The sequence below is a fragment of the Mustela erminea genome, chromosome X, assembly GCF_009829155.1.
Source record: "Mustela erminea isolate mMusErm1 chromosome X, mMusErm1.Pri, whole genome shotgun sequence".
Classification (NCBI taxonomy): Eukaryota; Metazoa; Chordata; class Mammalia; order Carnivora; family Mustelidae; genus Mustela; species Mustela erminea.
Genome location: NC_045635.1, coordinates 36,607,170 through 36,634,825, shown reverse-complemented (window position 1 = coordinate 36,634,825; position 27,656 = coordinate 36,607,170). Strand labels below are relative to the sequence as shown.

Sequence of the window (27,656 nt, the reverse complement as noted above, 5' to 3'; positions counted from 1 at the left end):
TGCGAATGGCAAGATTTCATTCTTTTTTATGGCTTAGTAATAGTCCATTGTGTGTTATGTACATGTGTGTGTATCACATCTTCCACAAACAGTAACAGCAATCCATTAAAAGATTCCCTTCTTGGGGACTCCTGGGTGGCTCAGTTGGTTAAGCAGCTGCCTTCGGCTCACGTCATGATCCCAGCGTCCTGTGATCGAGTCCCACATTGGGCTCCTTGCTCGTCAGGGAGCCTGCTTCTCCCTCTGCCTCTGCCTGCCATTCTGTCTGCCTGTGTTCGCTCTCTCTCTCTCTCTCTCTGATAAATAAATAAAATCTTAAAAAAAAAAAAAGATTGCCTTGCTTGTTATAGAATGCTAATTTTATGCTTGTCTCTGCTAGTTAATTATTTGATAAATTCTTACATCTTCTGTATTGGTGAACCTGTTCTGGCTTAGTGCAGGAAAAGGAGATTAAGTCCCTAAAGACAATAAAATCATTTCCAAGATGTTTAGCATATAGAATCTGGCAGATGTGCAAATTATAGTCATTTTGACATCAAGCATTGTATGTGCACTCAAGAAAAATACAACTTTGCTCTCCAGTAGAACTCTTGTTACATTTAGTCATTAATGTAGAAAATAAATTTTAAAGTGTTTGTATTCATTCCTTAGGAATGCCAATGATAATAAGGTAAAATTTTGACAAGACTGACTATAAAATTCTACATTTAAATTCAAAAATAAATTTCATAAGTACATAATACCAAAATATTGATTTTAGAAGTGGCTCACATGCACACATGAATTTAGGTACAAAATAATAATGTGGGTTGCCTGGGTAGTTCAGTTGGTAAAGTGTCTGCCTTTAGCTCAGGTCATGATCCCAGGGTCCTGGGATCAAATCCCACATTCAGGCTTCCTGCTCACTGGGGAGCCTGCTTCTCCCTCTTCTTGTGCACTCTCTTGCTCTCTCTCTCTTTCTCTCTGACAAATAAATAAAATCTCTTAAAAAATAAAAAATAGGGGCACCTGTGTGGCTCAGTGGGTTAAGGCCTCTGCCTTCGGCTCAGGTCATGATCCCAGATCCTGGGATCAAGCCCCACATCGGGCTCTCGGCTCAGCTGGGAGCCTGCTTCCTCCTCTCTCTCTGCCTGCCTCTCTGCCTACTTGTGATCTCTGTGTGTCAAATAAATAAACAAAATCTTAAAAAAATAATAATAATGTGATCTTGAATTTAATTTCCAAATGTTATATAGTATTCAGATTAAGAAAATTAAGAGGCCCACTTCATACTAATTAATCTTCATCCGGTATAATGCATCTCTTTTTTTTTTTTAATTTATTTATTTTTTTCAGCGTAACAGTATTCATTGTTTTTGCACCACACCCAGTGCTCCATGCAATCCGTGCCCTCTCTAATACCCACCACCTGGTTCCCCCAACCTCCCACCCCCCAAACCCTCAGATTGTTTTTCAGAGTCCATAGTCTCTCATGGTTCACCTCCCCTTCCAATTTCCCAACTCCCTTCTCCTCTCCATCTCCCCTTGTCCTCCATGCTATTTGTTATGCTCCACAAATAAGTGAAACCATATAATAATTGACTCTTTCTGAATGCATCTCCTTTTTTCCCAGATGCATAATAAGATATAATATCCTCCTACCTTGTAAAGAATAAGTAACATAAACATGTAAAGCACTAGAACAATGCCTGGCATATCATAAGCCCCTCAATACATGCTAACTGTTGTGATGATAGTTACATCCATTTGAGCCATGACTTTTGAGATAATTAATGTGTAGTATTATCTCTACTATCTTATATAGTTGTTTTAAAGAATAAATGAGGGGGGCCCCTGCATGGCTCAGTCACATAAGCATCTGACTCTTGATTTCAGCTCAGATCATGATCTCAGGGTCTTGAAATCAAATCAAGCCATGAATCAGGCTCTGTACTCAGCATGCTGAGTCTGCTGGAGATTCTCTCTCTTCCTCTGACCCTCTTCCTGCTCTTGCACACAGGCTCTCTCTAAAATAAATAAATATTTCTAATTAAAAAAGAAAAAAAGAATATGTGGTGCCTGGGTGGCTCAGTCATTAAGCATCTGCCTTCGGCCCAGGTCATGATCCCCAGGTCCTGGGATCGAACCTTGCATCGGGCTCCCTGCTTTTTCCTCTCCCCTCCCTCTACTGTGTTCCCTCTCTCGCTGTGTCTCTGTCAGGTAAATAAATAAAATCTTTAAAAAAAAAAAATAAATGGGATAATGCCAGTGAAAGCCCCAAATTCAGTGGCTGGAACAGAGTTAAATACTAACTTAATACCTTCTAAATGTTTATGACCCTCCAAAACTTCATTTCCAGCCCACATTTCTCTCCTGCACTCCAAGCTCGTATGTCCAAGTACCTACTTGAATCTCCATTTGAACTTTACATATTTCAAGCATAAGACAGTCAAAACTGTAGTCCTGCTCTCTTCCCCATCTCCATTGGTGTCAGACTCCTAGTTGCTCACACTGAAAAACTTGGTGTAGTGTTTGACTCCTCTCTCTCACACCCCACAACCAATCTGTCAGAAAATCCTGTTCTTTCCACCTACAAAATATATTCAGAATTAAGAACTTCTGTTCTTTGAAAGACACTATATAGAAATGAAAAGATAAGCTATGAAATGGAAGTAAATATTTGCAAATTAGCTATCTGATAAAGGAGTTACATATTTAGGTTATGTAAAGAATCCCTTCTTTTGAACTGTCATTGACACAATATTATATCCGTTTCATGTGTACAACATAGTAATTGAAAGTTTATATACATTATGAAATAATCACCATGCTAAAACCTAGCTACTATCTGTCACCATACAGAGTTGTTACAATATTATTAACTGTATTTCCTTTGCTGTACATTACATCTCTGTGTCTTATTTATTTTATAACTTAGAGTTTGTACCTTTTAATCCCCTTTCCCTATTTGGGAAGAATTCTTATAAGTCAGTAATAAGAAAACACCCACCCCAATTTGGAACAGACACTTCTTCAACAAGTAAGATATATGGATGGCAAATAAACACAAGCAAAGTTGCTCAATATCATGAGTCATCAGGGAAATACAAAGTAATGCCACAATGAGATCTCTATATGCACATGTATCAGAATGAGTAAAATCAAAAAACTAACCATACCAAGTACTGGTGAGAATATAGAACAACCGGAAGTGATACATTGCTATGGAAATGTAAAATGGTACAACCACTTTGGAAAACAGGTTGGCAGTTTCTTAAAAGTTAAACATACTCCTGTAATACAACCCAGCCATTCTACTCCTAAGTACTTACCTAAGAGAAATGAAATACATGTCCATACAAAGACTTGTACATTAATATTCATAGCAGCTTTCTATGTAATAGCCAAAATTTGGAAACAACCCACAGTCGATAAGCAGATGAATGAATAAACAAATTATGGCATATCCTTGCAGTGGTATGCCACTCGGCAATAAAAAAGGACTGAACTATTGATACTCGCAACTTCATGGATGAAGTTCAGAACCTTTATGTGGACTGACACAAGTTGGAAAATGAGTACATACTGTCTGGTTCCATTTCTGTAAAATTCTAGAAAATGCAAACCAATCTGCAGTGACAGAAACAGTGGCTGCCTGGGGACTGGAAGGGAAAGGACGAAGGGACATAGGGAAACTTTCGAGAGTGGTGGGTATATTCATCTTGATTGCAGTGATGCTATTATGCTTATAAATCAAAACTGATCAAATTATACATTTTAAGCATGCAGTTTGTTATATGCTAATTACACTTCAGTAAAACATTCTGTGGAAAACAAAATATATTCAGAATCTATCTCCTTTTCATTTTTTAAAATTTTTCCACCTGGTTTCATCTATCATCATCTTCCCCCACAGATTACTGCAATAATCTTCTAACTGGTATCCTTGCCCCCCCCCCACTTTTATTTTATTAAACCCATGCCCCCTTCTAATCTGTTTTCAAAACAATAACCAATTGTTTCTTTAAAATTGTCAGATCATGTCACTTCAGCTCAAAACCCTCCAGTGGCTCCCTCTTCCACGTAGAGTAAAAGGCTGTTTATGGCCTACCCCCAGCCTGTCATCTCTCTGATCTGATCTATTTACTCTACACACCTGGGTCTCCCTGCTAGTTCTTGGAAATTCTAGGTGCACTCCCTCCTTTGGGCCTTTGGATTGGTGGTTCTCCCTGCCTAGACCACTTCCTCACCACTTTTGGGTGTCCTCACAGTAATTGGGCCTACTCTGACCACCCTGTTCTAAACTTCAGTATACACAACCCCCTCACTCTGCTTTCCTTTTTGCTTTATTCCATACTGTTTTTATCATACTCCATAATTTACCTTTTTGTATTTCCTTCTCTTATTTGAATATGAGCTATACGAGGGCCTGAATCTTTATTGGTTTTGTTTATTCCTGTATGCCAAATGCATAGAACGATGCCTAGCACATAGTAGTCTCTCAAGAAATATTTCTGAAATGAATACTTACCTAAATCTTTGATGCACTGACAAATTAGAGTTGAACTGAAGGAGATGTTAAGAAGGATGACAAGAGGTTTAAAATATACAGGAGGAATAGCTGAGGCAACTGGAGACATCCCAGAGAATAGATTTAGGAGAAGCGTGATCCCCCTCTTAGCTACTGAAGTGTTATTGTATGGAAGAGGTAGGATGTTTGCTCCGTGATGTTGCAGAGGACAGAGCTAATCCAAACAAGCCAGGTGTGGGCCCAGGCTAAGTAAGAACATTTTTACTTTCTTAAAATTACAGTAAGTTACCATAAAATAATGATCACCTACTGGACAAGGTCAAACAGAATAATCCTCCCATCAAGGATTGAAGAGGATCCCACATGGGGAAATGGTTGAATTAGACGGCCTTGAAAATTTGTTCTAGTTCAAAGATACTGGGATTTTTCTTCCCTTTTTTTTTTAAGATTTTTATTTATTTATTTGACAAAGATCACAAGTAGGCAGAGAGGCAGGCAGAGAGAGAGCAGGAAGCAGGCTCCCTGCTGAGCAGAGAGCCCGATGCGGGACTTGATCCCAGGATCCTGGGATCATGACCTGAGCCGAAGGCAGAGGCTTTAACCCTCTGAGCCACCCAGGTGCCCCTGGGATTTTTCTTTTTTTAAATCCAGTTATTCCAGATGACTCCAAATGCTCAGTCATTTGTGGAGTTAGTTTTTCACATGCTCGTATTACCTAACAAGATCATATCAAAGGTAGCTTCATACTTTTCAGAATTATGGTCGGTTATCTTAGCCATATAGCCATACCTGAAAATTATATAACCCATTATTTTAGCCTTTTCTTATGTTGAAAAAATTTCTAAAAAAAGATTATTTTACTATCACTTTTTACCTTCGTAGCTTTCATTTGATAATGTTTACCAGTATCATGGAATAAAATCTCCAGTATTCTAGAATTCAGTCTAAGTTTCATATTTAAGAAATTTGGGCTTTATTGTTTGTTTTTTATTAAGTTTCTTCACTTTTTTAAATGACTCCATATGTTCATTATCTTTCTTCTTTTATAGGAACGGGATCGTTATGCCTACAAGATTCATCTTCCAGAAACAGTAGAGCAACTGAGGAAATTCAATGCAAGGAGGAAACTAAAGGTAATTAAAGAAATCAGCAAAAACCTTTCTTACAGCTAAATTATCACTTCTGAAACTTACTTCAATAAGATTTTGGTTTTTAAATCATTTAAGGTAATATCTAAGTGTGAATCTAAACAAAATGTTATAATAAATGGAAAATTAATCACATTTTGATTTGTATTATCCTGAAAATTCATAGCAGAGATATAATTTTTTATTTACTTATTGATCTAAGAGAGAGAGAGAGCAAGAAAGAGCTCAAGTGTCAAGGGTCAGTGGGAGGCGGGTAGGGAGAAGCAAGCTTCCTGCTGAGCAGGGATCCCAGTGTGGGACTTGATCTCAGGACCCCAGGATCATGACCCAAGTCAAAGGCAGATGCTTAACAGACTGAGCCACCCAGGCATCCCCATTTTCTCAAATATTTTGACAAAATGTGAGTTCAGCTCAATGAAAACGATACTGGGTTAGAATTGGATAACCATCACAAAGCAGACCACTACCTTGGTCTACTAGAAAATATTTTCAAATTACTTTACTCACCTTTTCTTTATTCTTCCTAGGTACCTTTCTCCTTTTACCACTCTATCTATGTCACCAAAAATATATATAATTATCCCATGTGGGAAGCGCATTTGATTTTTAAACGTTTTGTAAAAGACCAAACAAAAATAATGGAGTCTTTTAGTGCTATTCAAAAATTTTATTTATCTATCTATCTATCTATCTATTTATTTATTTATTTATTTATTTGAGAGAAGGGGGGAGCAGGGGTAAAGGGAGAGGGAATCTCAAGCAGACTCTATGCTGAGCTCAGAGCCCAACACAGGGCTCAATCCCACAACCCTGAGATCATGACCTGAGCCAAAACCATGAGTTGGACGCTTAATCAACTGAACAACCCAGGCTCCCCAGCACTATTCAAAAATGTTATGTGACAACATCATCCTCCTTCTCAGCTCTTTCCAACAGAGGAAACTCTATTATATTGTGGTCTTGAATTTAACTTACATTTGACTTATTTTTTATTACTCTAAAAACATAATTTTTAACTCCTCTAAGTGGTTGATTGGTTAGTAGTCTTCCTGAGCCAGTGACTCCTGCCAATTATAAAACTTTGTGTTTTCAGATAGGTCATAAATTGCAATAACATTCACTATTCAACCCCTGAAATATATGAATAATTGTATACAGCTCTAGATTCAGAAGAACATTTATATGAATTTGGGGTAACCTAGGCCACAATATTCTATAGATCTGAACTGTCCATTGTGGTAGCTGGTAGCCACATGTAGCTATTTAAATTTAAGTCAATGAAAATTAAAACTGAAAGATCAGTTCCCTGGTCACACTAGCACATTTCAAGAGCTCAGTAATCAAATGTGGGTGCCAAATCAGACCACACAGATATAGGACATCTCCATCATTGTAAAAAGTCCTTTTGGACTGTGCTATTCTACAGCAAGGGAAATTGCAACATGTCATTGTTGGTGATAATGATTCTCAGTTAAGCCTCTGCCCTAATTGTTTTTGCAGTCAGGGATTCAAACTCGCTCTTCTCTATTTGCTTTAAAAGTCCTTGGCAAAAATGATTATTAATGACATGCCAATATCAAGATGGTGCCCAAAGAAGTTTCCCTGTCTTTGTTTTGTTTTCTTTTGTTTTAAAGATTTTATTTATTTATTTGACAGAGAGATAGAGAGCACAAGTAGGCAGAGCATCAGGCAGAGCATCAGGCAGAGGGAGAAGGAGAAGCAGGCTCCCTGCTGAGCAAGGAGCCCGATGCAGGGACTCGATCCCAGGACTCTGAGATCATGACCTGAGCCAAAGGCAGATGCTTAAGAGGCTGAGCCACCCAGGCAAACCCCGCATCTTTGATATACACCTAAACCAATGTAGAGAAAAATAATCTTACACAAAGTGAAATTTGGCCAGCTACTTTTGATGTTCATTTCCTCCCCTAAGAAACCATTAATTATCTTTTTTTTTTCCCTCAACTCTTCCCTAGTCTTTTTAACTCTAGAACTGCTTTGGCCCTTATGACATTGCCTTGTCTGGGGCTTTTAGTACAGGCCTTTTACCATGGGGCTCAGGTTTGCTCTAACACAAGAAACCGATGCCATATTTCTCCCAGTGCCACAGAATCAGACTCAGGACTAAAATAGCCAGAGTAGTGACTAAGATTCATTTGGACAGGACAAAGCTGTTCCAGCAGAGAGGGGTCATATGAACTTACCACATCCCTTTGCAGAGCTATTTAAGGTTTCAAGACCCACCAAACAACCTAGAATTAGGAACATCAGCAGGGTTGTCACTGACATTTTTTGGCTTCTGGTAAGGCTTTATTCCTTTGTGTGATTCAGCCATCCTGGCTAAAGCATGTTATGCCTACCCTCCTCAAGGAACTCATTATCTTCATTCTGCCTCTTCTGTGAGCTTCTAGAAGACTGCAACTTTGCTATCTCTCAGAACCCACCACACAGCTTTGTTTCAAGTGAACAGCTAGGTAACCATCCTTCTACCCAGGCACTGTTAAACTCCTCAAATGTTGGACGATAACCTAATTTTTTGGACTCCCTTTGAAATGATTAAAAGGGAAGTTCACAGAAAGCACTAGAAGATTGCTTTTGTTACTTAGAGGAAGTAAATTGTTATTGTCTGTGGCAAGAAGAAACAGAAGGAATACAGCATTATGGGAAGGAGTGGGCCCTAGAGCTACATTGCCCTGGAGTAATCATGGCTCTGACACCTACTAGATGTGTGATCTTGAGCAAGTTATTTGAATGTGCTGTGCCTCAGAGCACCTAGGTGGCTCAGTCATTTGAGCATCTAACTCTTGATTTTGACTCAGGTCATGAACTTGTGGTTGTGAGATCAAGTCCTGCACTGGGCTCCATACTCAGTGTGAGTCTCCTTGTCCCCCTCCCTCTGCTCTTCCCCCTTGCTCCTGTGCATGCATGGGCTCTCTCTCTCAAATAAATGAATAAAATCTTTTAAATAAATAAATTCTCTGTGCCTCAGTTCCCTTATCTACAAGATGGGGATAATGATAATAGCTAACTCATAGGACTGTAAGAATTCAATGAATTAATATCTTACAGCAGTTAGAATAGTATGTGGCATTCGTAAGTGTTCTATGCATATTGTTATTAACCTTATCATTGTTGTTACTGTTTTATTATGATTCTTTTTTTAAGATTTATTTACTTATTTGAGAGAATGAGAGTGCATGTAGGGGAAGGAATAGAGGGAGAGGGAGAGAGATAATCTCAAGCAGACTCCACTTCCAGTGTGGAACCTCAGTGTGGTACTCTGTTTATGAATAACTGTAATTCCAGAATAGACACTCCATACCATTTTAGCTTTTCTCTAGTCATTAACAGTAACATTTTGAAGGGTTTTTTTAAGATTTTATTTATATATTTGACAGAGAGATCACAAGTAGGCAGAGAGGCAGGCAGGGAGCGGGGGAAGCAAGCTCCCTGCTGAGCAGAGAGCCTGATGCAGGGCTTGATCCCAGGACCCTGGGATCACGACCTGAAGGCAGAGGCTTAACCCACTGAGCCACCCAGGTGCCCCCATTTTGAAATTTTTTAAAGCTTTTTAAGATGTATAGATGGGGCGCCTGGCTGGCTCAGTCAGTGGAGCATGCAACTCCTAAATTCAAGGTTGGGGTCGTGAGCTTAAGCTCCACATTTGGTGTAGAGTTTATAATCAATCAATCAATAAGTGCATACATATGTACATATATATATATATATATATATACATACAAATAATGTATAGATCACCAAAAACTGCACTGGATAATCTCTGTTTATGTATTTCTTCCAAAGTAATTATGTAATTATGCTTAGACCATTTGGATCACTTGGATTATCATTTTCCCTCACGTATATAGAGAGGATCTTATACTTGTAGTATACTGTAATATTTACTTCCCTTCCAAAACAGTATGGAGGTCCCTCAAAAAGTTGAAAATGGAGCTACCCTATGACCCAGCAATCGCACTACTGGGTATTTACCCCAAAGATACAAATGTAGTGATCTGAAGAGGCACGTGCACCCGAATGTTTATAGCAGCAATGTCCACAATAGCCAAACTATGGAAAGAACCTATATGTCCATCAACAGATGAATGGATAAAGAAGATGTGGTATACACACACACACACACACACACACACACACACACACACACACTGGAATACTATGCAGCCATCAAAAAGCCAAAATCTTGCTATCTGCAATGACATGGATGGAACTAAAGAGTATTATGCTGAGCGAAATAAGTCAATTGGAGAAAGACAACTATCATACGACCACTCTGATATGAGGAATTTGAGAGGCAGGGCAGGGTATCGTGGTGGGCAGGGAGGGAAAAAAATGAAACAAGATGGGATCGGGAGGGAGACAAACATAAGAGACTCTTAATCTCACAAAACAAACTGAGGGTTGCGGGGGAGGGGGGTGGGGAAATAGGGATAGGGTGGCTGGGTTATGGACATTGGGGAGGGTATGTGCTACGGTGAGTGCTGTGAAGTGTGTAAGCCTGATGATTCACTGACCTGTATCCCTGGGGAAAATAATACACTATATGTTAATATTTAAAAAAAGAAATATTTACTTCCCTTCAGTGACGCACATCAGGTGTCATTTCCATCATGAGATAGATGTTCTTTAAAGCAGTGGATCTCCAAGTGTGGTCCCCAGATCAGCAGCATTGGCATCACCTTGGAACCTCTTAAAAAATACATATTCTCAGGCTCTAGTACAATCAGGAAAGAAAACAAAAGATAACCGTATTGGAAAGAAAGTAAAACTGTCATTGGTTACAGATAACATGATCCAATATGTGGAAAATTGTAAGATATCCACAAAAAACTCATAGAAATAACAAACAGGGATACCTGGGTGGCTTAGTTAAGTGTCCAGCTCTTGGTTTTGGCTCAGGTCATGATACTGGGGTCCTGGGATCAAGCCCCACATCAGGCTGTACGCTCAGCATGGAGTCTGTTAGAGAATAGCTCCCTCACCCTCTGTTCCTCCCCCTGCTTGTGTTCTTTCTCTCTCTCTCTCTAAAACAAATAAAATCTTTAAAAAAGAGGGGGGGATAACAAAGAAGTCCAGCAAGGTCACAGGATACAAGATCAGTATACAGAATTGAATTGTATTTCTATATATGAGCAATGAATAATCTTAAAATTAAGAAACAATTCCATTCATGGTAGCATCAAAAAGAATTAAATGCTTAAGTATAAATTTGACAAAAGAAGTACAAGACCTGTAAACTTACATTGCTGAGAGAAATTAAAGAAAAGCTAAATTAATGGAGAGATATTTAATGTTCATAGACTGGAAGTTTCAGTATTATTAAGATGACAGTGTTTCCCAAGTTGATCTGTAGATTAAACACAAGCTCTTAAGCAGAAATTGACAGATGGGTCCTAAAAATTCATATGGAGATGCAAAGGACCTAGAAGAGCCAAAATAATCTTGAAAAAAGGACCAAGTTGGAGGACTCATACTAACTCAACTATAAGGCTACAGTTATCAGGATTCTGGTACTAGTATGGGAATGGGGTAGACATGTAGATCAGTGGACACAGCTGAGAGTTGAGGAATAAACTCTTATATTTATGGTTAGTTGATTTCAATAAACATGCCAAGGCAATTCAATGGGGGAATGAGTAGTCTTCTCAGCAAATGGTGCTGGGACAATTGGATATCCCATGTGCAAAAAGAGACATAAAAGGCCACATATTGGAGGGCACCTGGGTGGCTCAATGGGTTAAGCCTCTGCCTTCAGCTCAGGTCATGATCTCAGAGTCCTGGGATCAAGCCCCACATCAGGCTCTCTGCTCAGCAGGGAACCTGCTTCCCCCCTTCTCTCTGCCTGCCTCTCTGCCTACTTGTGATCTTTCTCTCTCTGTCAAATAAATAAAAAAAAATTTTTTAAAAAAAAGGCCACATATTGGATTCTATTTATTTGAATAGATGTATTAATATCTGTAAATCCATAGAGACTGAAAGTATACTGGTGATTGCCAGGTGCTGGGTAGTGACTGCTTAATGCATATGAGGATTTGGGGGTGGGGGGAGGTGATGTTCTGGAACTAGGCAGAAACTGTGGCTGTACAACATCGTGAATGTACTGAAAGCTAATGAATTGCACTTTATTTTTTTTAAGATTTTATTTAATTATTTGACAGAGAGAGATAGCACAAATAGGCAGAGAGGTAGGCAGAGGTTAGGGGAAGCAGGGTCCCTGCTGAGCAGAGAGCCTGACGTGGGACTCGATCCCAGGACCCTGAGATCATGACCTGAGCCAAAGGCAGAGGCTTAACTCACTGAGCCACCCAGGCACCCCTGAGTTGCACTTTAAAATGTTTAGTTTTATGTAAATTTCCCGTAGCCCACTTTTTTTTTTAACCATATGACAAAATACTTTTCTTACATACTGGTTGCCTTTTCAGTACACTTAAGGGATATGACCCATTCCCATAGTAACCATGGCTCACTGCACCACCCAGCTCACCCAAGGGACCAGCCTTCCCTCAGTCTTAGTTATGCTAGAGGTTGGAGGGGCATGTGTTTATTAAAAAAGTCTCATGGTTGATTATGGTATGGCTACCTTATTGAGAGTCATTACTCTTAAGCACAAACGGTAATGGTTCCACAAAATTCCATCATATTGTATATATCATAATTAACCAGCTATTAGACACAGGGATCACTTCCCATTTTCCACAGCCATGAATACTATTGTATTGTCTATTTTCATTAATAAAACTATGTATACCTATGATTAATTTCCTAGGGTAACTTTTGTGCTAGTGGAATTGTTGGCATCAAAGTATATGCATGTATTGAAGACTTTTGGTCCCTATAAATAACCTGCCCTCCAAAAGACTTATACCTGTTTGAGTAAATTTGTATGTATTTTTGGTTGAGTTTTACTTTTGAGGTTGAACCTTTTTCTCATTCTGAAAGTTTTGTGGAACTTTTGTATGCCAGAATATAAAACATCACTCATTTTACTTTGAAAGTTCAAGATTATGGCTCATTATTCATTACAGTAATATCTATACTCAACAATCAGAAAGTATTTCTTTCCATATTTGTTCATTCCTTTTGGCATGTAACCTCTCAGTAGGCCAAAGGAGATGATAAATCTCTAATGGGAGAATTATTTGAACAATTAACATTAACATCATTTTCAGACTATCTTTCACATATAGATTTTTTAAAAGTTAATGGAAACCTGCATGTGATTCAAATTATCACACACTTCTTTTTCTTCTCCTCTCTTTCATTATTTGGTTCTACATCTTTGAGTGACAGCGGAAAATTTGCATTTCTCATTTTGATTACCAGACATTTCAGATGTTGGGGTTTTTTTCCCCCTCTTTTTGTTTTACATTAAGCTCTAGACTTTTAATACTTTCCTTTAAAAAAAATTCCTACAAACAATACTTCCTTTAATAAATACTGTAGGCCTCAGTATAAGACTAGATATGAGAATCCTATTTTCTCAAGTTGAATATTAACGTAAGATGCACAAGACAGACTGTGATCCAGGCTGTCTAGAAAATTTGTGCTCGGGGGTTTCTCTTAAGGAGATACACCTCTGCTGTCACCCTGGGTGCCGTCTACTTGTAGTTACCGAGCCAGGAGTCAGGTTTGGGGGTGGGGGGCAGTGCTAGGGGAATGTCTGTCAGCATCTGAGCTTGTCTAGGGAAGAGACTCAAAGAATCTGTTCCAGAAATCGTCGCGTTACTTCATGAATTATTTCTACCTCTAGAAAGCAAATTTCCCTGCAGTGAAGCATGTCGAAGAAATTTTGTAAAGGAAAAAAAAAAAGAGTAGAAGCAATAGGGGCGCCTGGGTGGCTCAGTCGGTTAAGCATCCAACTCTTGATTTCAGCTCAGGTTGTGATCTCAGGGTTGTGAGATCAAGCTCCACACTGGGCATGCAACCTGCTTAAGATTCTCTCTCTCCCTCTGTCCCTTCCTAATCCCCCCCAAATCAAGTGTGCGCTCTCTCTCTCTCTCAAAAATAAATAAATAAATAAATAGAATAGAAGCAGTATTCTGTTTGGGTAAATGTATTGCATTCAGTTCAGGAAATGGTAAGTTTAATCCATGTAATTTAGTTTAGAGGATAAAACCATTTATTCCTTACACTGCACATAGAGAAAGTGAGGGAGATTTCTGATAATTTTCTATAATTTTCCTTTATCGATTTTGCAAATTGCCAAAGTATATCCTGTTGCTTCTCTGAATTACCAGTCAGCCCCTCAAATTCCTGAACTTTGCAGAACTAGAAAAACCTCGGGAATGCCATTATCCAATACTTTACAGAGATGTACTGTACATGCAATAGCCACTAGCCATATGTGATGATTTTAATTTTAATTAATATCAAAGAAAATTTTGCATTTGATTTCTCAGTTGCAGTAGCCATGTATCAAGTGTTCACTACCACATGGGGGCTAGTGGCCACTGTATGAAACAGTACAGGTATAGAACATTTCTGTCAGCACAGAAAGTTCTGTTGTCCAGCACCATCTGGAATCCTAGCACCTCCAAGAGTAATGCTTGCACCTAACCATCGCCTTTTGCGCGGTTAACCAGGAAGCTTTAATAGCTGCCTTTTGGCAGTCTTCCCCTTTCTATTAATTCAACAACAATGAACTTAGGGATTTGTCGGGGACCTTTGCACCCTAACGAAAGCCAGCATTTACATGCAGTCCTCTCCTGTAGCAAGGAGTGGTACAGACGGGGTAAGTAATTAGCACAGTGGTTGTGGGTTCTACCTACTCAGAGCAGCAAGTCTGCTACCCAGAAGGCACCAATGACTCTGAAAAGTGAAAACTGTTATTGTGGTATGAACAGTTCCAGAAATAAAAATTGAAGTGATTTTGATCTTTCTCTTGATTTTACAAAGCAATTCTATTAATTTCTGATTCTGAAATATAGAACGTATTACTTCCCCAGTTTGGCAGTCTAGCTTTTGAACATTATTATGTATATTAAAAGACCATCTTTATAAAATACTTCTAGGGGCGCCTGGGTGACTCAGTGGGTTAAAACCTCCTCTCTCTCTGCCTGCTTCTCTGCCTACTTGTGATCTCTGTCTGTCAAATAAATAAATAAAATCTTTAAAAATAAAAAAAAAATAAAATACTTCTACACAGACCCAAAAGGATTCCTAAGATACCTATTCTGTGTAGTTGCTCTTAAATGTAGTCATATCTGCTACACTTAACAAGTCTTATTGTTCAGCTTCTTCAGAGAAGATAGCACAGCCTCCTTTAGTCAGATATCCCGACTTAACGTTGTAAAATTCCCTGTTTTAAACCTGCATTTGAGGTCTGTTTGAGTACCCTATGCACATAGATTGTGCTGACTAGACCGAATGACAGCACTGCCTATGACTCTATGGGGAGATGCCAGGAGCTCTGACGTCATCAGTCATCTCACCTCATCATCATCAAGGACCCAGTTCTTACATGTAATCAACCCAAATCCTTTACCATTTCTACCTTGAAATGGCTATCCAGCCTTCTGGTCATCTCTGTTCAGCCTCAACCTCTCCAAGTTCTATTTCACCCTTTTTAGGGCTTAGAGTTCAGTGTTCTAAACCCTAATAAAATGATCCTTTCTCAAATCCTTACGTGACATGAGTATTTGTATAACCCTGTGATGGGTTTTGCCCCCTCAGTATATTACAGTATGACTCTGTTTTATTTTGCCATTTGAATGCAAAGCCAATTACTCTTCATGTCATTTCAAAACTTGTGTTTGGTATTTGGACTTTTTAAAATGTACCTCCCTGCTTTTGTGTCTATCAGGCTTCATGGTACTTGTTTCTGAGCTTAGGGCACCAAAAAGGGACTTGGCTATTGTCGTCAAGTCAGCAGTTCATCTGTATTCACTCTCCTGTTCATTTCTCTCTTTTTTTTAAGATTTTATTTATTTGACAGAGAAGAGCACAAGCAGGGGGAGCAGCAGAGGGAGAGGGAGAAGCAGGCTCCCCACTGAGCAGGGAGCCCAACGTAGGGCTCAATCCCAGGACTCCAGGATCATGACCCGAGCCGAAAGCAGACACTTAACCAACTGAGCCATCTAGGCACCGCTCTCCTGTTCCTTTCTTGAAAACTGCGTTACCTCCTTAAGTGCATCGAGTAGTTTAACTTAGCAGAAGTCTGAGCTAACCGTTTTCTTGTTTTCCACTTCCTAAATGAGACACAGAATCATCTAACTGGGAGCATTCCCTTTGATATTTGACATATTAACAATAGTTAGGATTGAGTTGAGAATTATTACTTGTAGCTCTGTCTCTTTTTTAAAAAAAGATTTACTTATTTGGGAGAGAGAGAGAGTGTGTGTGTGTGTGTGTGTGTGTGTGTGTGTGTGTGTGTGTGTGTGTAGGGGCAGAGGGAGAAGGAAGATCTTTTTTTTTTTTTTATGGTTCAGTCAGCCAGCACAGATCTTAAGGGTCTAAACTTTGTTTTTTGTTGTTGTTTTAATGAAATTTTCTTTTTTCAGTGTTCCAAGATTCATTGTTTATGCACCACACCCAGTGCTCCATGCAATACATGTTAATACGTATTAAGGAGGGCATGTATCACATGGAGCACCCAGAGAAGGAAAGTCTTAAGCAGACACTGTGCTAAGCACAGAGCCCAACATGGGGCTCGATCCCACGCTTGTGAGATCATGACCTGAACCAAAACCAAGAGTCAGACGCTTAACCAACTGCACCACACAGGCATTGCAGTTCTCTTTTTGTCTGAATTCAGAATCTGCCTAATTTGCTTAGTGAAAAATTGTATCTTTAATGTCTGCTGTCTTAGCAGATTGTGAATAGTCTTCTTAATTCATGGTTGTTATATTTCAGAACTTACTAAAGTATACCATCTAAATTAAAGTAGGTAGAAAACTTCTTTGTGAAGGATTTGATGAACTGACAAGTTTGAAGAACTACCTGTTTTAAATCTATATTGATGTCGTTGTACCCAGTCTCTTTCATAGCAATAGTGTAGTACAAGAGGAGGCACACTATGGCCTGGGCACCGAATCTGGCCCATAGCCTACTTTTATATATAAAGATTTATTGGAACACAGCAGTGTGCATATTGTCTGTGGCTGCTTTCATGCTACAGTGGCAGAGTTGAATAGTTGCGACAGAGACCAGATTCCCTGCAGGCCTCAAATATTCATCTGGCCCTTTACAGAAAAAGATTTCTGACACCTGGTATAGTAAAAACCCTTGAACTGGGAGAGCAGTCAGAGGACCTCAATTCTGCTTATGCTTGATTTTATCTCTTAAGTTGGCAGCAACCTTAACAGGTTGCAAAGACTCTCCAGACCTCAGTTTCCTCACACGTAAAATGAGTCTTTTAGAATGACTCATCCGCTAAGGTTATAATTCTATAAATCCATAAACTGTTTTGGAACCATTTTGCTGTTTTACATAATAGCTTTGCATTGACTATTCAAACTACATGCAGTCACTGAGTTTAGAGAACTAAATAAAGAAAACTGCTAACCATAAGACAGATAAATTAGGAACTTGCTACTATTGTCTTAAAAGAATTTACCTCTCTAAAGGCTCTTTTAAATAGTGCTTTCCTGGCATAAGTATTTCTAAATCTTTGAACACAGTTGTAGCTGGAACAGGCCCTGAAACATAAACTCAACATATTAAGAAACTCAGTTGAACTTCATTTGGAAAGAAAACTAAAGCATCTCTAAAATGTAGTTTCAGTGTGTGGGAAACTTTTGATATATAAAAATTCCATTCCCACCCAGCTTTTAGGGAACACGTATGTATGTGAAATGAAATAAGGTTCTACTATAGAAAGAAGAACTCAACATTCGGTGCTGTTTCTTTTTTCATCGTAGTAACTGACTATAATGTTCCACATAGGGACCTCTCATGCATTAACCCTAGACTTCGAGAAATCTAAAAAGTTGGGGTACCTGGCTGGCTCAGTAGGAAGAACATGTGACTCTCAATCTTGCGGTTGTGAATTCAAGTCCCACGTTGGGTGTAGAGATGACTTAAAAAAAAAAAAAAAGGAAATCTAAAAAGTTGCCTGGAATAGTATCACCAAGATCATGTCTCTCTCTTTTTTTTTTTTGCCCTTCCCTTTCTGCATTCAATTCATTTCCATGTATATTTGTAGAAAGAAACCCTAACATGCCCCCCCCAAAATGAACCTTGTGAAAACATGCTTCTATTAATGTTTTCATATATTTAATAAATGCCTACACACATAAAAATTTATCTTTTTCCCCCTCTCTCCCTCTCTGAAAAAAAGGGGGGCGTACCATCTGGGTGGCTCAATTAGTTAAGTCTCCATCTCTTGATTTCGGCTCAGGTCATGATCTCAGGGTTGTGAGACTGAGCCCATGTTAGGTTCCATACTGGTGAGGGAGCCTGCTTAAGATTTTCTCTGCCCCATCCCTCTCTTAAAAGAAAAAAAAAGATTTTTTTCTTTCTTTGCAGAAAAATCCATGTGTCCAGTATTTAAAATTTATTTTTTTTAAGATTTTATTTATTTATTTGACAGACAGATCACAAGTAGGCAGAGAGGCAGGCAGAGAGAGAAAGAAGGAAGCAGGCTCCCTGCCGAGCAGAGAGCCCAATGCGAGGCTCGATCCTAGGACCCTGGGATCATGACCTGAGCCGAAGGCAGAGGCTTTAAGCCACTGAGCCACCCAGGTGCCCCTCAGTATTTAAAATTTAGACTTAGACTACTTAAGTTATTTGATACTTTAACTACCTAAATGAGCAATTCTACTTGGACCAGCAAAAGGCTGTTCTAGTGATATATCGGTAAGCCTAGTGGTGGTTTACACTTCCAAAATGATTTACGGTTTGCAAAGCACTTTCGTATACAGTATGATTTTTGACAGCCCTGTACAGTAAGTTATGTCAGTTTTAATATTTTCACATTACAACTGAGAAAGACTTCAAGAGGTTAAATAATCAACTCAAGTAGTATCAGGCAACTGGAAAATGGCAGAGCCGTGGAACATACCCAGATTTTGACCCACGCCTAACAGACTTGCAGAACTGAACATTTTCACAAAATAACTTTTAGTGCTGTTCTTGTTACTGTCACGGTTCCTGACATTCTTCCATCTAGCAGTCTGAAGGGGTGTCGTGCACTCAATAGTACAGTGATTCTCAACGAGGAGTCGGGGGAAGCTGTGTATGCTGTTTTAAGAGGCACCTGTACTTGGTTCCACTATGCGGCCTGATGGAGAATTATTGTCCTAGAGTACCACGTAGTCCCTATTAACAAAGAGGGAGGGGCAAAAGGTGTTAAAAAAGAGAACGGACTCATTCCTACTTCCCAGAGATAATGCTGCTAGCATTTTTATATATGTTCAGTCTTTTATATCTGTATTAATCTTTGTTTTTCAAAAATGAGATCATACCATAGATTGTTTTGAAACCTTTTTTATGTAATTCACAAGCATCTTTCTGTTTTATTAAACATCCTTCAACATCCTTTCATAGTGACTGCAGAATATTCCATTTTGTGGTACATGCTGAGTTCAAGATGTAAAAGGTTTCACATACTTCCCCAGCCCCACCGGTGTTCTCCTCGTGTATGCATATGTGATTAATTTGAAGGAATCCAGAATCATTTAAAAGCTACCCCTCTTCTAGCTGTCATCTCCTATGGTTTGACTCTCTGAATACTCCTTTAGTTTGTTATTGAACTTTTTTGTATTTACATATTTGTTTTAATTTTTCTTCCATCTTTTTGTTTTAGGGTGCAGTACTAGCAGCTGTGTCAAGTCACAAATTCAACTCCTTCTACGGGGATCCTCCTGAAGAGTTGCCAGATTTTTCCGAAGACCCTACCTCCTCAGGTAACTGGACCGTTCATTCATTCACCAGTGTGAATCATTTGGTGTCTCATCCTTTCTCTGCAATTGTGAATAAACTTTTCCTATGAATCTAGTTAGATCCCCCCAAGGAATTCTAAGGAAGTTTGTCATCAACCAAATCCCATCCACGTGTGTCTAGTTCCTTTTAATTTTACTACTGAAGTTGCTTTCCCCTGCTGCTCCAAAACATTTTACTTTTTTCTTTTTACCTCAGAAATACTTTACCCCCTTTCCCCACTCCAGACCCAACATAGTACTTTATCCAATCCAGTATGGTGGTCATTCGTTTGGATCTTTCTGATTGACTTATACCCTAACAAAAAACTTCTGTTGTATGATTTTCCCCATGTCAGCCATAGCAGATCAGACTTTGAGACAACCCTTTTAGTTTCCTCTTTCGATATAAACTATCTTGTGACTTCTCTCTCAAAACAATTTACAAGTTCTTCACTTTTTGTAAAGTCTGTAACACATGTATACAAGCATTCGGGGGAGAAGAACATAGAAGAGTTACCTATTTGGATGAAATGTATATAGGTACTCCTGGGGGGAAAAAAACCCCACCAGTGTTCACAAAATTATTTTATAAAACACTCAGATTTCCATTTTATTAGTGAGGTATTCTCAAGGATCATTTGTTAAAAATCCACAGTATCCATTTACATGTTTATGTAAATGCATGTATATGTCTGTTACACTCTTTAAATTTCATTGATGTACATACATATTTACATCTGAATCGTATGTCCTCTGCCCTCAGCTTTCCTTCCTTCTCACATTAGAGTCACTCAGTATTTGCCATGTGGTTGACTTTGGGCTGCTGATTTAATTTTTGTAGTTTCGGGGCTGCCAATTCAGTATTCATGTATTACCATTGGGACTCAAGGCCCAGGGCCCTTCCTAAAGCATGAGGTTTGTCGTTCACTATTAGCAGTCTAGGAAGAATGGATGTGCTAATGCTTCTCTCCTCTTGGAACCATGAGCATTTATCAGTGTTTATGCTTCTTTCTTCTCTCTGTTTATACACGTATGTGCTTATTACACCTTGTGGAAAAGAACAGGATCAGGTTTCCCATTCCTGTAGCTATGTAGTTCCTCATTTTGACCTTTACCAATTGGGATGTGAATCTTCCTCTTTTGAGTAAAGGTGATTTCCAAAAGTGATCAGAAATGGGAATCTTAGAAAAGACTCTCTGAAGAGAAGGTCTTGCTGGTTTCCTCTTGTGCTGACTTTGTGATTATCCAGAGCCCTTACCACATGAAAGGCAAAGCTATAGTTGTGTTTCTAGATGTGTTCTCCCATGCTCCCTGCTGTTCCATGTCTGTCTTTTCCTCTGCCAGTCCATTTTGTTCCCTCCCGCTATAGCATTTGGGTTGGTGTTAGCTCAAACCTCTCTTCTCTTCTCACACTCAGTTTACAGTAGACCCATCTGGAGGGAGTGGATCCAGTAATGCTTTTATATCATACTGTGACTACATGATACAGTCACAAATTTGGAATAGATTGAAAGATTGTAGGTCAAGATCAAATACTGTTTTCATCTTTGGAATCGGGACTAGAGAGCCATGTGGTCTTTGCAATAACTTCACAGACCTAATCTTTAGTGTTAACCACTTAAAAAGTTTAATGAGATCTTAAGTGTCCCCTTCTGTTAAAGAATTGGATTTTTCTATCAGGAAAGAGAATTGTCTATAGTTACAGACATGCTTATTTTCTGTTAAATACGTTTTTATCGCCCAGGGGTTTTTTTTTGTTTTGTTTTTCAGTTCAATTTGTAAATGATACAGTTGAAATAGTTTCTGATTGCAGCATTTGCTTTATAAACAAAAAAGAAATTTCCCACAGTCTTGTGGGTAGCCTGCAAGCTCTCGAATTAGTTGTTCACAATTTCACATTCCCTCTTGCTTCCCTTTCCTGAAGTCACACCTTCTTTTTCCAAAATTTCGGGATCTTAATGATCTTGTAAGCAGTCTATATCTTCACTTGACATGCGAATGGCTGCCTCTAAAATATTTTTAAATAGCAGGCTGCTCTGAATAAAAGACAAAGGAATCATTATGCAGCGTATGCATTTGATCACCTCCCCTAAATGAAAAGGAAATTTTTTATGAAGTCAAAGACAAAGGAACATTTTGAAGAATACTCTAATACTTTCATAACTTTCTCTCATCTATCAAGAATTATTCATATGTTCCTAAGATTAATTTTTAATACTAAGTCATTTAAAGGGAGATATTGTACTACTTTATCAGCATCATTTATGAAATAGCTCTCTACCAGCAAACTTCCTTTTCTGCAACCAGCAGTGATAGTTGTATGCTTGGTTGCAGAAAACCTATTATATATCTTGCCTGGACTCACAGAAGAGCTTTACACTCCCATAAATTAACACACGTATTTTCATTTTTCATTTCATTTTTTAAATGTTTTCATTTTCAAGCCTAAATTCTTGTCAATGTCATTCTAATCCTTAAATTTCTCATCATTTATTTTAAGTTCCAACATTAACTGTTCCATTCTTTTCTGTTTAAATCTGCATGGGTTTGTTTTACGGTACAAAACACAAAGCACCTTTTAACTTCACCTGAAAGTTCTCATGGCAAAAAGAGAAAAATGATCAGCAAGGCTGTGTTTGTTGGGTAGGGATGAGGGTTCCAGGAAGGAGGGGTTAGAGAGAGAACCATGTAAGGTTACCAACTGCTATTTCTTGAGAAGGACAGTCTGTTTTTCATCTTTGGATAATGCCTGTTCTATTCTTCCTGTGAAATAATGATAAGTAGGTCATTTTTTTTTAATGACTTTGCTTGACAATTAAAATCCTATTTTGGCCCCCCCCCAAATTTTATTTAATAGCACAATTGAAAAATGAATTTAAAATGAATACATTTCCTGATCTGTCATCTAAAGAGTCTAACATATTTAGATATGCTGTGTACATTGTAAAACAACTTTTATGTAAGAGATTATTTTTTCTATTTTATCAAAATTAGTCCGTTATACATTCACTAGAATTTGTTGAGTTTAATCATATGATATACAGTGTATCCTTCCTTTGTTACTTAACAATCCAAAGTAGAAATGTTCTTTTCTCATATTTCAAATCAAAGAAGTCAGAATCCCAACCCAGTGTTTTAATGACTGAAATCCTTAACAGTCCCAGGGAATGTGCTCGTGGAACACAAGGACTCACTTTGGGCTCAGCTGGGGGACCGTGCTTCTTATGGCTCATCTACTGGGCCCAACTGCAGCTTGATAACCTGCTTGCTCTAAAATCATACTGTTTGTTGTTTGTCCATATGCTGCCTTCCTCGTAGGACTCCTAGCAGCAGAAAGTAGGTATCCCTTTGTTTTCCTCTAAGCTTTATCTTTTATGCAAAAGTGTTTGGCTTTGCATGGTTCATAAGCAGCTTGATTTTCTCTTTGGCTGTTTGTTTAGATGTTTGATTATGAATTTTAACACTGCCTGACCATAAAATCAAAACATGGCTGTACTGATTTCCTGAAGCACTGTCATACAAATAATACTAACCTCTCACTTTCATAAGAGGAAGATAGGCAGTGTTAAAATTTTAATTGCATTTAATATTATCTCACATCTGAATTTCAAGCACAAGTACATTAATTTGGGAGAAAGGGTAACATTTTATTTTATGGTTCGCTTTCAAGAAAAGTTTCAGGGTAAGTGAATTTTCTTTTGATGATTACATAATCTATAAGCAGGTTTTTTTACTCTCTATAACTGACTGAATTTTTAGTTAATTAATATGGAGCTGTGGAGTAAAGCCCTGAATTCATATGTCTCAGCAACTTTTACCATCAGAAAGATCATTTATAAGGACTAATATAATGGCTAAATTTGAATTACAAAAGGACACAATTTGATTATGTGACAACATTAAAGTAAAAAGTATGTAAAAGAATTAGACACACAAATGGTACAAGTAAAACTAAGGCAATCTGAATAAGATGGCTGGATTGTATCAATGTCAGTATTCTGGGTATGGTATTATACTATAGTTCTGTTAAATTCTCCCAATGGGGAAATGGAGCAAAGTATACATTTCTTGCAATTGCATATGAATCTACAATTATTTCAATAATTTCAATTAAGATGATAGGATAAAACTTTATCTCTACATTTTGCTTACTGGGGGTAAGTATATAGGAAACAATGATAAATTAGAAAATCTGAATGCTAACAATTGAATACATTGTCACATCCTCTTACATTTGTTACTTGTAGCTCCAATTGCAGCTGATTTAATATAAAAATCTCACAGTAGGGGCGCTTGGGTGGCTCAGTCATTAAGCGTCTGCCTTCAGCTCAGGTCATGATCCAGGGTCCTGGGATTGAGTCCCACATCAGGCTCCCTGCTCAGTAGGGCGTCTGCTTCTCCCTCTCCCACTCCCCCTGCTTTTGCTCCCTCTTTTCCTGTCTTTTTCTGTCAAATAAATAAAATCTTTTTTTTTTAATCTCACAGTATATTAATTGTCTATTGCTTTGTGTTGAATCATTTCAAAGCAGGATTTATCCTCTCAAAGTTTCTGTGGGTCAGGAATCTGGGCATAGTTTAGCTGTGTGCCTCTGGCTTGGGATCTCCCATGAGACTACAGTCAAACAGTCATCCAGGGCTGCGATCTCATCAGAAGGCCCAACTGTGGGTGGTAGGTAGCGGAAACCTCTTCCAGACTCACTGCCATGGTTGTTGACAGGCTTCAGTTCCTTACTGGCTATTGAGGCTATTGAGCCTCTCCAGAGGGCTGCTCACAACACAGAAGTTTGTTTCCCCCAGAATGAATGATCAAAGAGGAAGGGCAAAAGTAAGAGTGCCCAAGACAAAAGCCACAGTCTTTATAACCTTATCTCGGAAGTGACATCCTATCATTTCTGCCCTGTTCTCTTCATTGCAAGTGAGTTCATAAGTCCAACCCACACTCCAGGGAAGGGATTTGATTATACAAGGGTGTAAATACCAGGAGGCAGGGATCTTGGGGGCCATCTTAGAGGCTGCGCACCACATACAAGTTAATGACTATTAGAATGTGAATACTTCTTTGTACCTACTTTTGTTTCTCTAGATTTGTCATGCCTCTCCTGTTTTTTTAACTAGACCTATCATGGCATTTGGAAATTAAAGCATCTTGGAGGTATCAAGTAGTGCTTTTCCTTAGCTGTAAAGTTTTCTTTGAATGGGCACTTAACCAGATTTTTTATTTGAAGTACTTTGACAAATCTGTGCCCAGTGCTGCTGCTGTTTGAAAACAGACCATTTTAACAAGCATAATGACATTAAAATTATAGCATCTCTACTCTTATAGAATCCATTTGCAGAGTTTACTTCTTTTAATTCTAAATTTTGAGATATCTGCATGATACACATAAAGAATCTAAAGGAATTATCACCATGTGTAAGTTTTCATAGCTTGAATTGGATATAGTAGAATGCTTAAGTCTAAAATACAATGTCCATTACAGGTTTCACTATTGCTTATAACTTGATCTTAACCAGAATTTGCTTTGTGTGGTGGAAATAAAAGCTGTTGTCCAGAGGGAGAAAGGGAAGCATTTGACTGCAAAGGGACAAGAAGGAACTTTTTTTGGAGAGATGGAAATGTACACTTAAGTTGGTGAATTTTAACTTAATAAATTACATTTCAGCAAGCAGATTTTTTTAAACACTGTTGTGGGTGGGGCTTTGACTGAGTGGGTGATAAGAATGTGTGTGTAGTGGATTCAGTGTTGTATAATTGGGATTGCTAATACAAGAGGAAGGAGGCTATTAGCTCTTCAGAAAAAGCTAGACTGGATTCAGATGCTGAATTTGCTCCATGCCATTGGGTTTTATAGCTATACATATAATTTTTTAAATATACACATACAAATTTTTGTTACTTAAATAACTGCATATGTGTGTATGCAATTATAAGATGTATGTAGTATATACATTTATCAAAATTCATGGAATGGTACATTTAAAATTTATATATTTCACTCTGTATATTTTACCTGAGACAGAAAAAGGAGTATTAAAATCTATGCTGAAGTGTTTATGGGTACAGTCTAGTAATGTTGACCCCTCTGCTGCTCATTTTGAAACAAATGAAAAATAACATGAATTGATGTTCACAGTTAAAGTGTATGATTATCAACCTAATATTTAGATACAAACTTGATCACCAAATGAATTGTGTAGAAATTAAAATAAAATACTATCCCGAAGTCAGGGCTTGGTTACTGTCTAATAAATTTATCATTTGAAAGTTTGGACCAAGGCCCACAAAAATAAACCTTATGTGAGAAATAAAATTGAGATTAAAGAGAAGCTAGAAATTGGATATCCTCTCATTACCCAATGCAAATTATTCCGATGTGTTGCTGAGGGTGAAACATGGTTTCCGGAGGAGCCAGTCTGTAGTATAAGGACTCAGGGTTACAGACTTGACTTTGGGGGACTCGCTCTTCTGCTCACAGCTGTGGCCCCAAAATCAGATGACCCTAGGGAGCCTCCAGTTTTGCAAGTATAAAAACACTTGCCTACAGGATGGGGTTATTGTGGAATGACATAAGGTCATGAGTATAAAAGCACTTTGGAAGTTATAAACTGTTCTGCAGATTTAAGTATCAAAATAATTGTATTACAACTTTAAGGAAATGGGGCTGTGAAGGAAGCTGTTTTCTGTGGTTACGTGTTATGTTATGAATTCTTCAGCATTTACTCAGAAAAAGTCGTCTTAATCAAACACATATTGTTGTGTCTCTTTGTACAAAGCCCCCTAACAAAGTGCAGCCTGGAGTACAAACATGAATAAAATACCCACAGTCCCACCCTTAAACAGATCACCCTCCGAGGTGAACTCGTGTGCTATTTTTTTTTTTTTTTAGGGCAGTTACAACTTGATTCAAAGGCTTTATAGGGAAAAAAAAATCCTTTTCAGTTTTTGAGAAAAGTGAAGAGTTCTTTCAGATAGGACAGTATTAATCCACAAAGTAAATACTAATAGCAGTTAAGAGCCTGTGTGTGTGCTGTACTGTGTTAGGTCGTGTTGCCTTCGTTATTACTGCTGTCTCAGTGTTTAAAACAAACAGCAATGGTTTTCCATTGCCCCAGAAGTGTCTTTATGTACACCTACATTTTATAATGAATGGAAAAATTATGGGACATTTTGATGGGTTTGGTACTGATCTGCAGGTGTCAATGATACATATGTATCAGACAAAGAATGTTTTTCTGTGGTTCTGCTGCTCATACCCAAAGAAAGAAAGAAAACAGAACAGAAGGTGTTAAAATGATCAAAGGCAAAGAAAGATTTTGAGGTTAGACCAAAACTATGTGTTTATTCAATGTAGAAGATAAAGGGAAAAATGGAAGAAAAGCTGTAATTTTCCTACCTAATTTCAGAAACTTAAAATTTGGGACACTTTTCAGAAACTGAAAAAGGTAGCTCGAGTATAGGTATGGAAAGGCTTCCTCTCATGATTGAAAACCCACAAGGTTAACCACATTTCAGCAGAAGATAAGACTATAAATCAGTTCAGAAATGGTGACAAGATCCAAGGAGGATAAATTGACCCGTTGAGCTGACGGGTCTTGCCTCCTGGAGACCTTGGCTAACAGATGCCTTGTGCTTTCCAGCAAACCATTCACTAGGTCCGTCCGAGCAGATGAGACCCCGGGTGGAGGTGTCGAATTCCTGCTCAACCACCTCCTCTCTAAGCTTGCGCCAGCTCCTCACAAGGCAGCCTATTTCTGTGATAGTTTGTTTTTTTCCCCTTGTATATCATTTACTTCAGGGTATAGGATCCCTGAGAGCCCCTTCCTCAAGGCCAGGGATCATCCCTGTTTTTTCAGAAGCCCCTGCCAGGCACCTGGCAAAAAGCAGGAATGTTCAATAAAGATTTCAGTGACTGTCTGACCCGACAAGGATCGGGTTCTTGTCTAACCTCCATACCCATGCATAAACCACAGGCAGCTTCTTGTCGCTGTTTCTCCTGCATGTTTCCATGCAGTAAGTCAGGCAGAGCATAGACTTCAGAGCCAGACACGCTGGGGCTGAGTCTCGGTTCTACCATTTCTAGCTGTGACCTTCCTTGACTTCTCTGAACCTCAGTTCCCTGT

At 38.5% G+C, this 27,656-nt stretch overlaps 1 protein-coding gene across 13 annotated transcripts in view; it reads left to right on the top strand.

Moving 5' to 3' along the window:
- CASK (calcium/calmodulin dependent serine protein kinase) overlaps positions 1–27,656 on the top strand; it is a 348,007-nt gene that overhangs the window by 240,943 nt on the left and 79,408 nt on the right. For 9 of the 13 annotated variants that reach the window (XM_032331663.1, XM_032331670.1, XM_032331666.1 and 6 more), the window contains exons 9-11: positions 5,560–5,643; positions 19,421–19,520; positions 22,854–22,871. In XM_032331663.1, coding sequence (XP_032187554.1) covers positions 5,560–5,643; positions 19,421–19,520; positions 22,854–22,871 — 202 coding nt within the window. The remainder of the gene's footprint in view (positions 1–5,559; positions 5,644–19,420; positions 19,521–22,853; positions 22,872–27,656) is intronic. The other 4 variants (XM_032331665.1, XM_032331675.1, XM_032331667.1 and 1 more) reach the window with 1 other exon arrangement.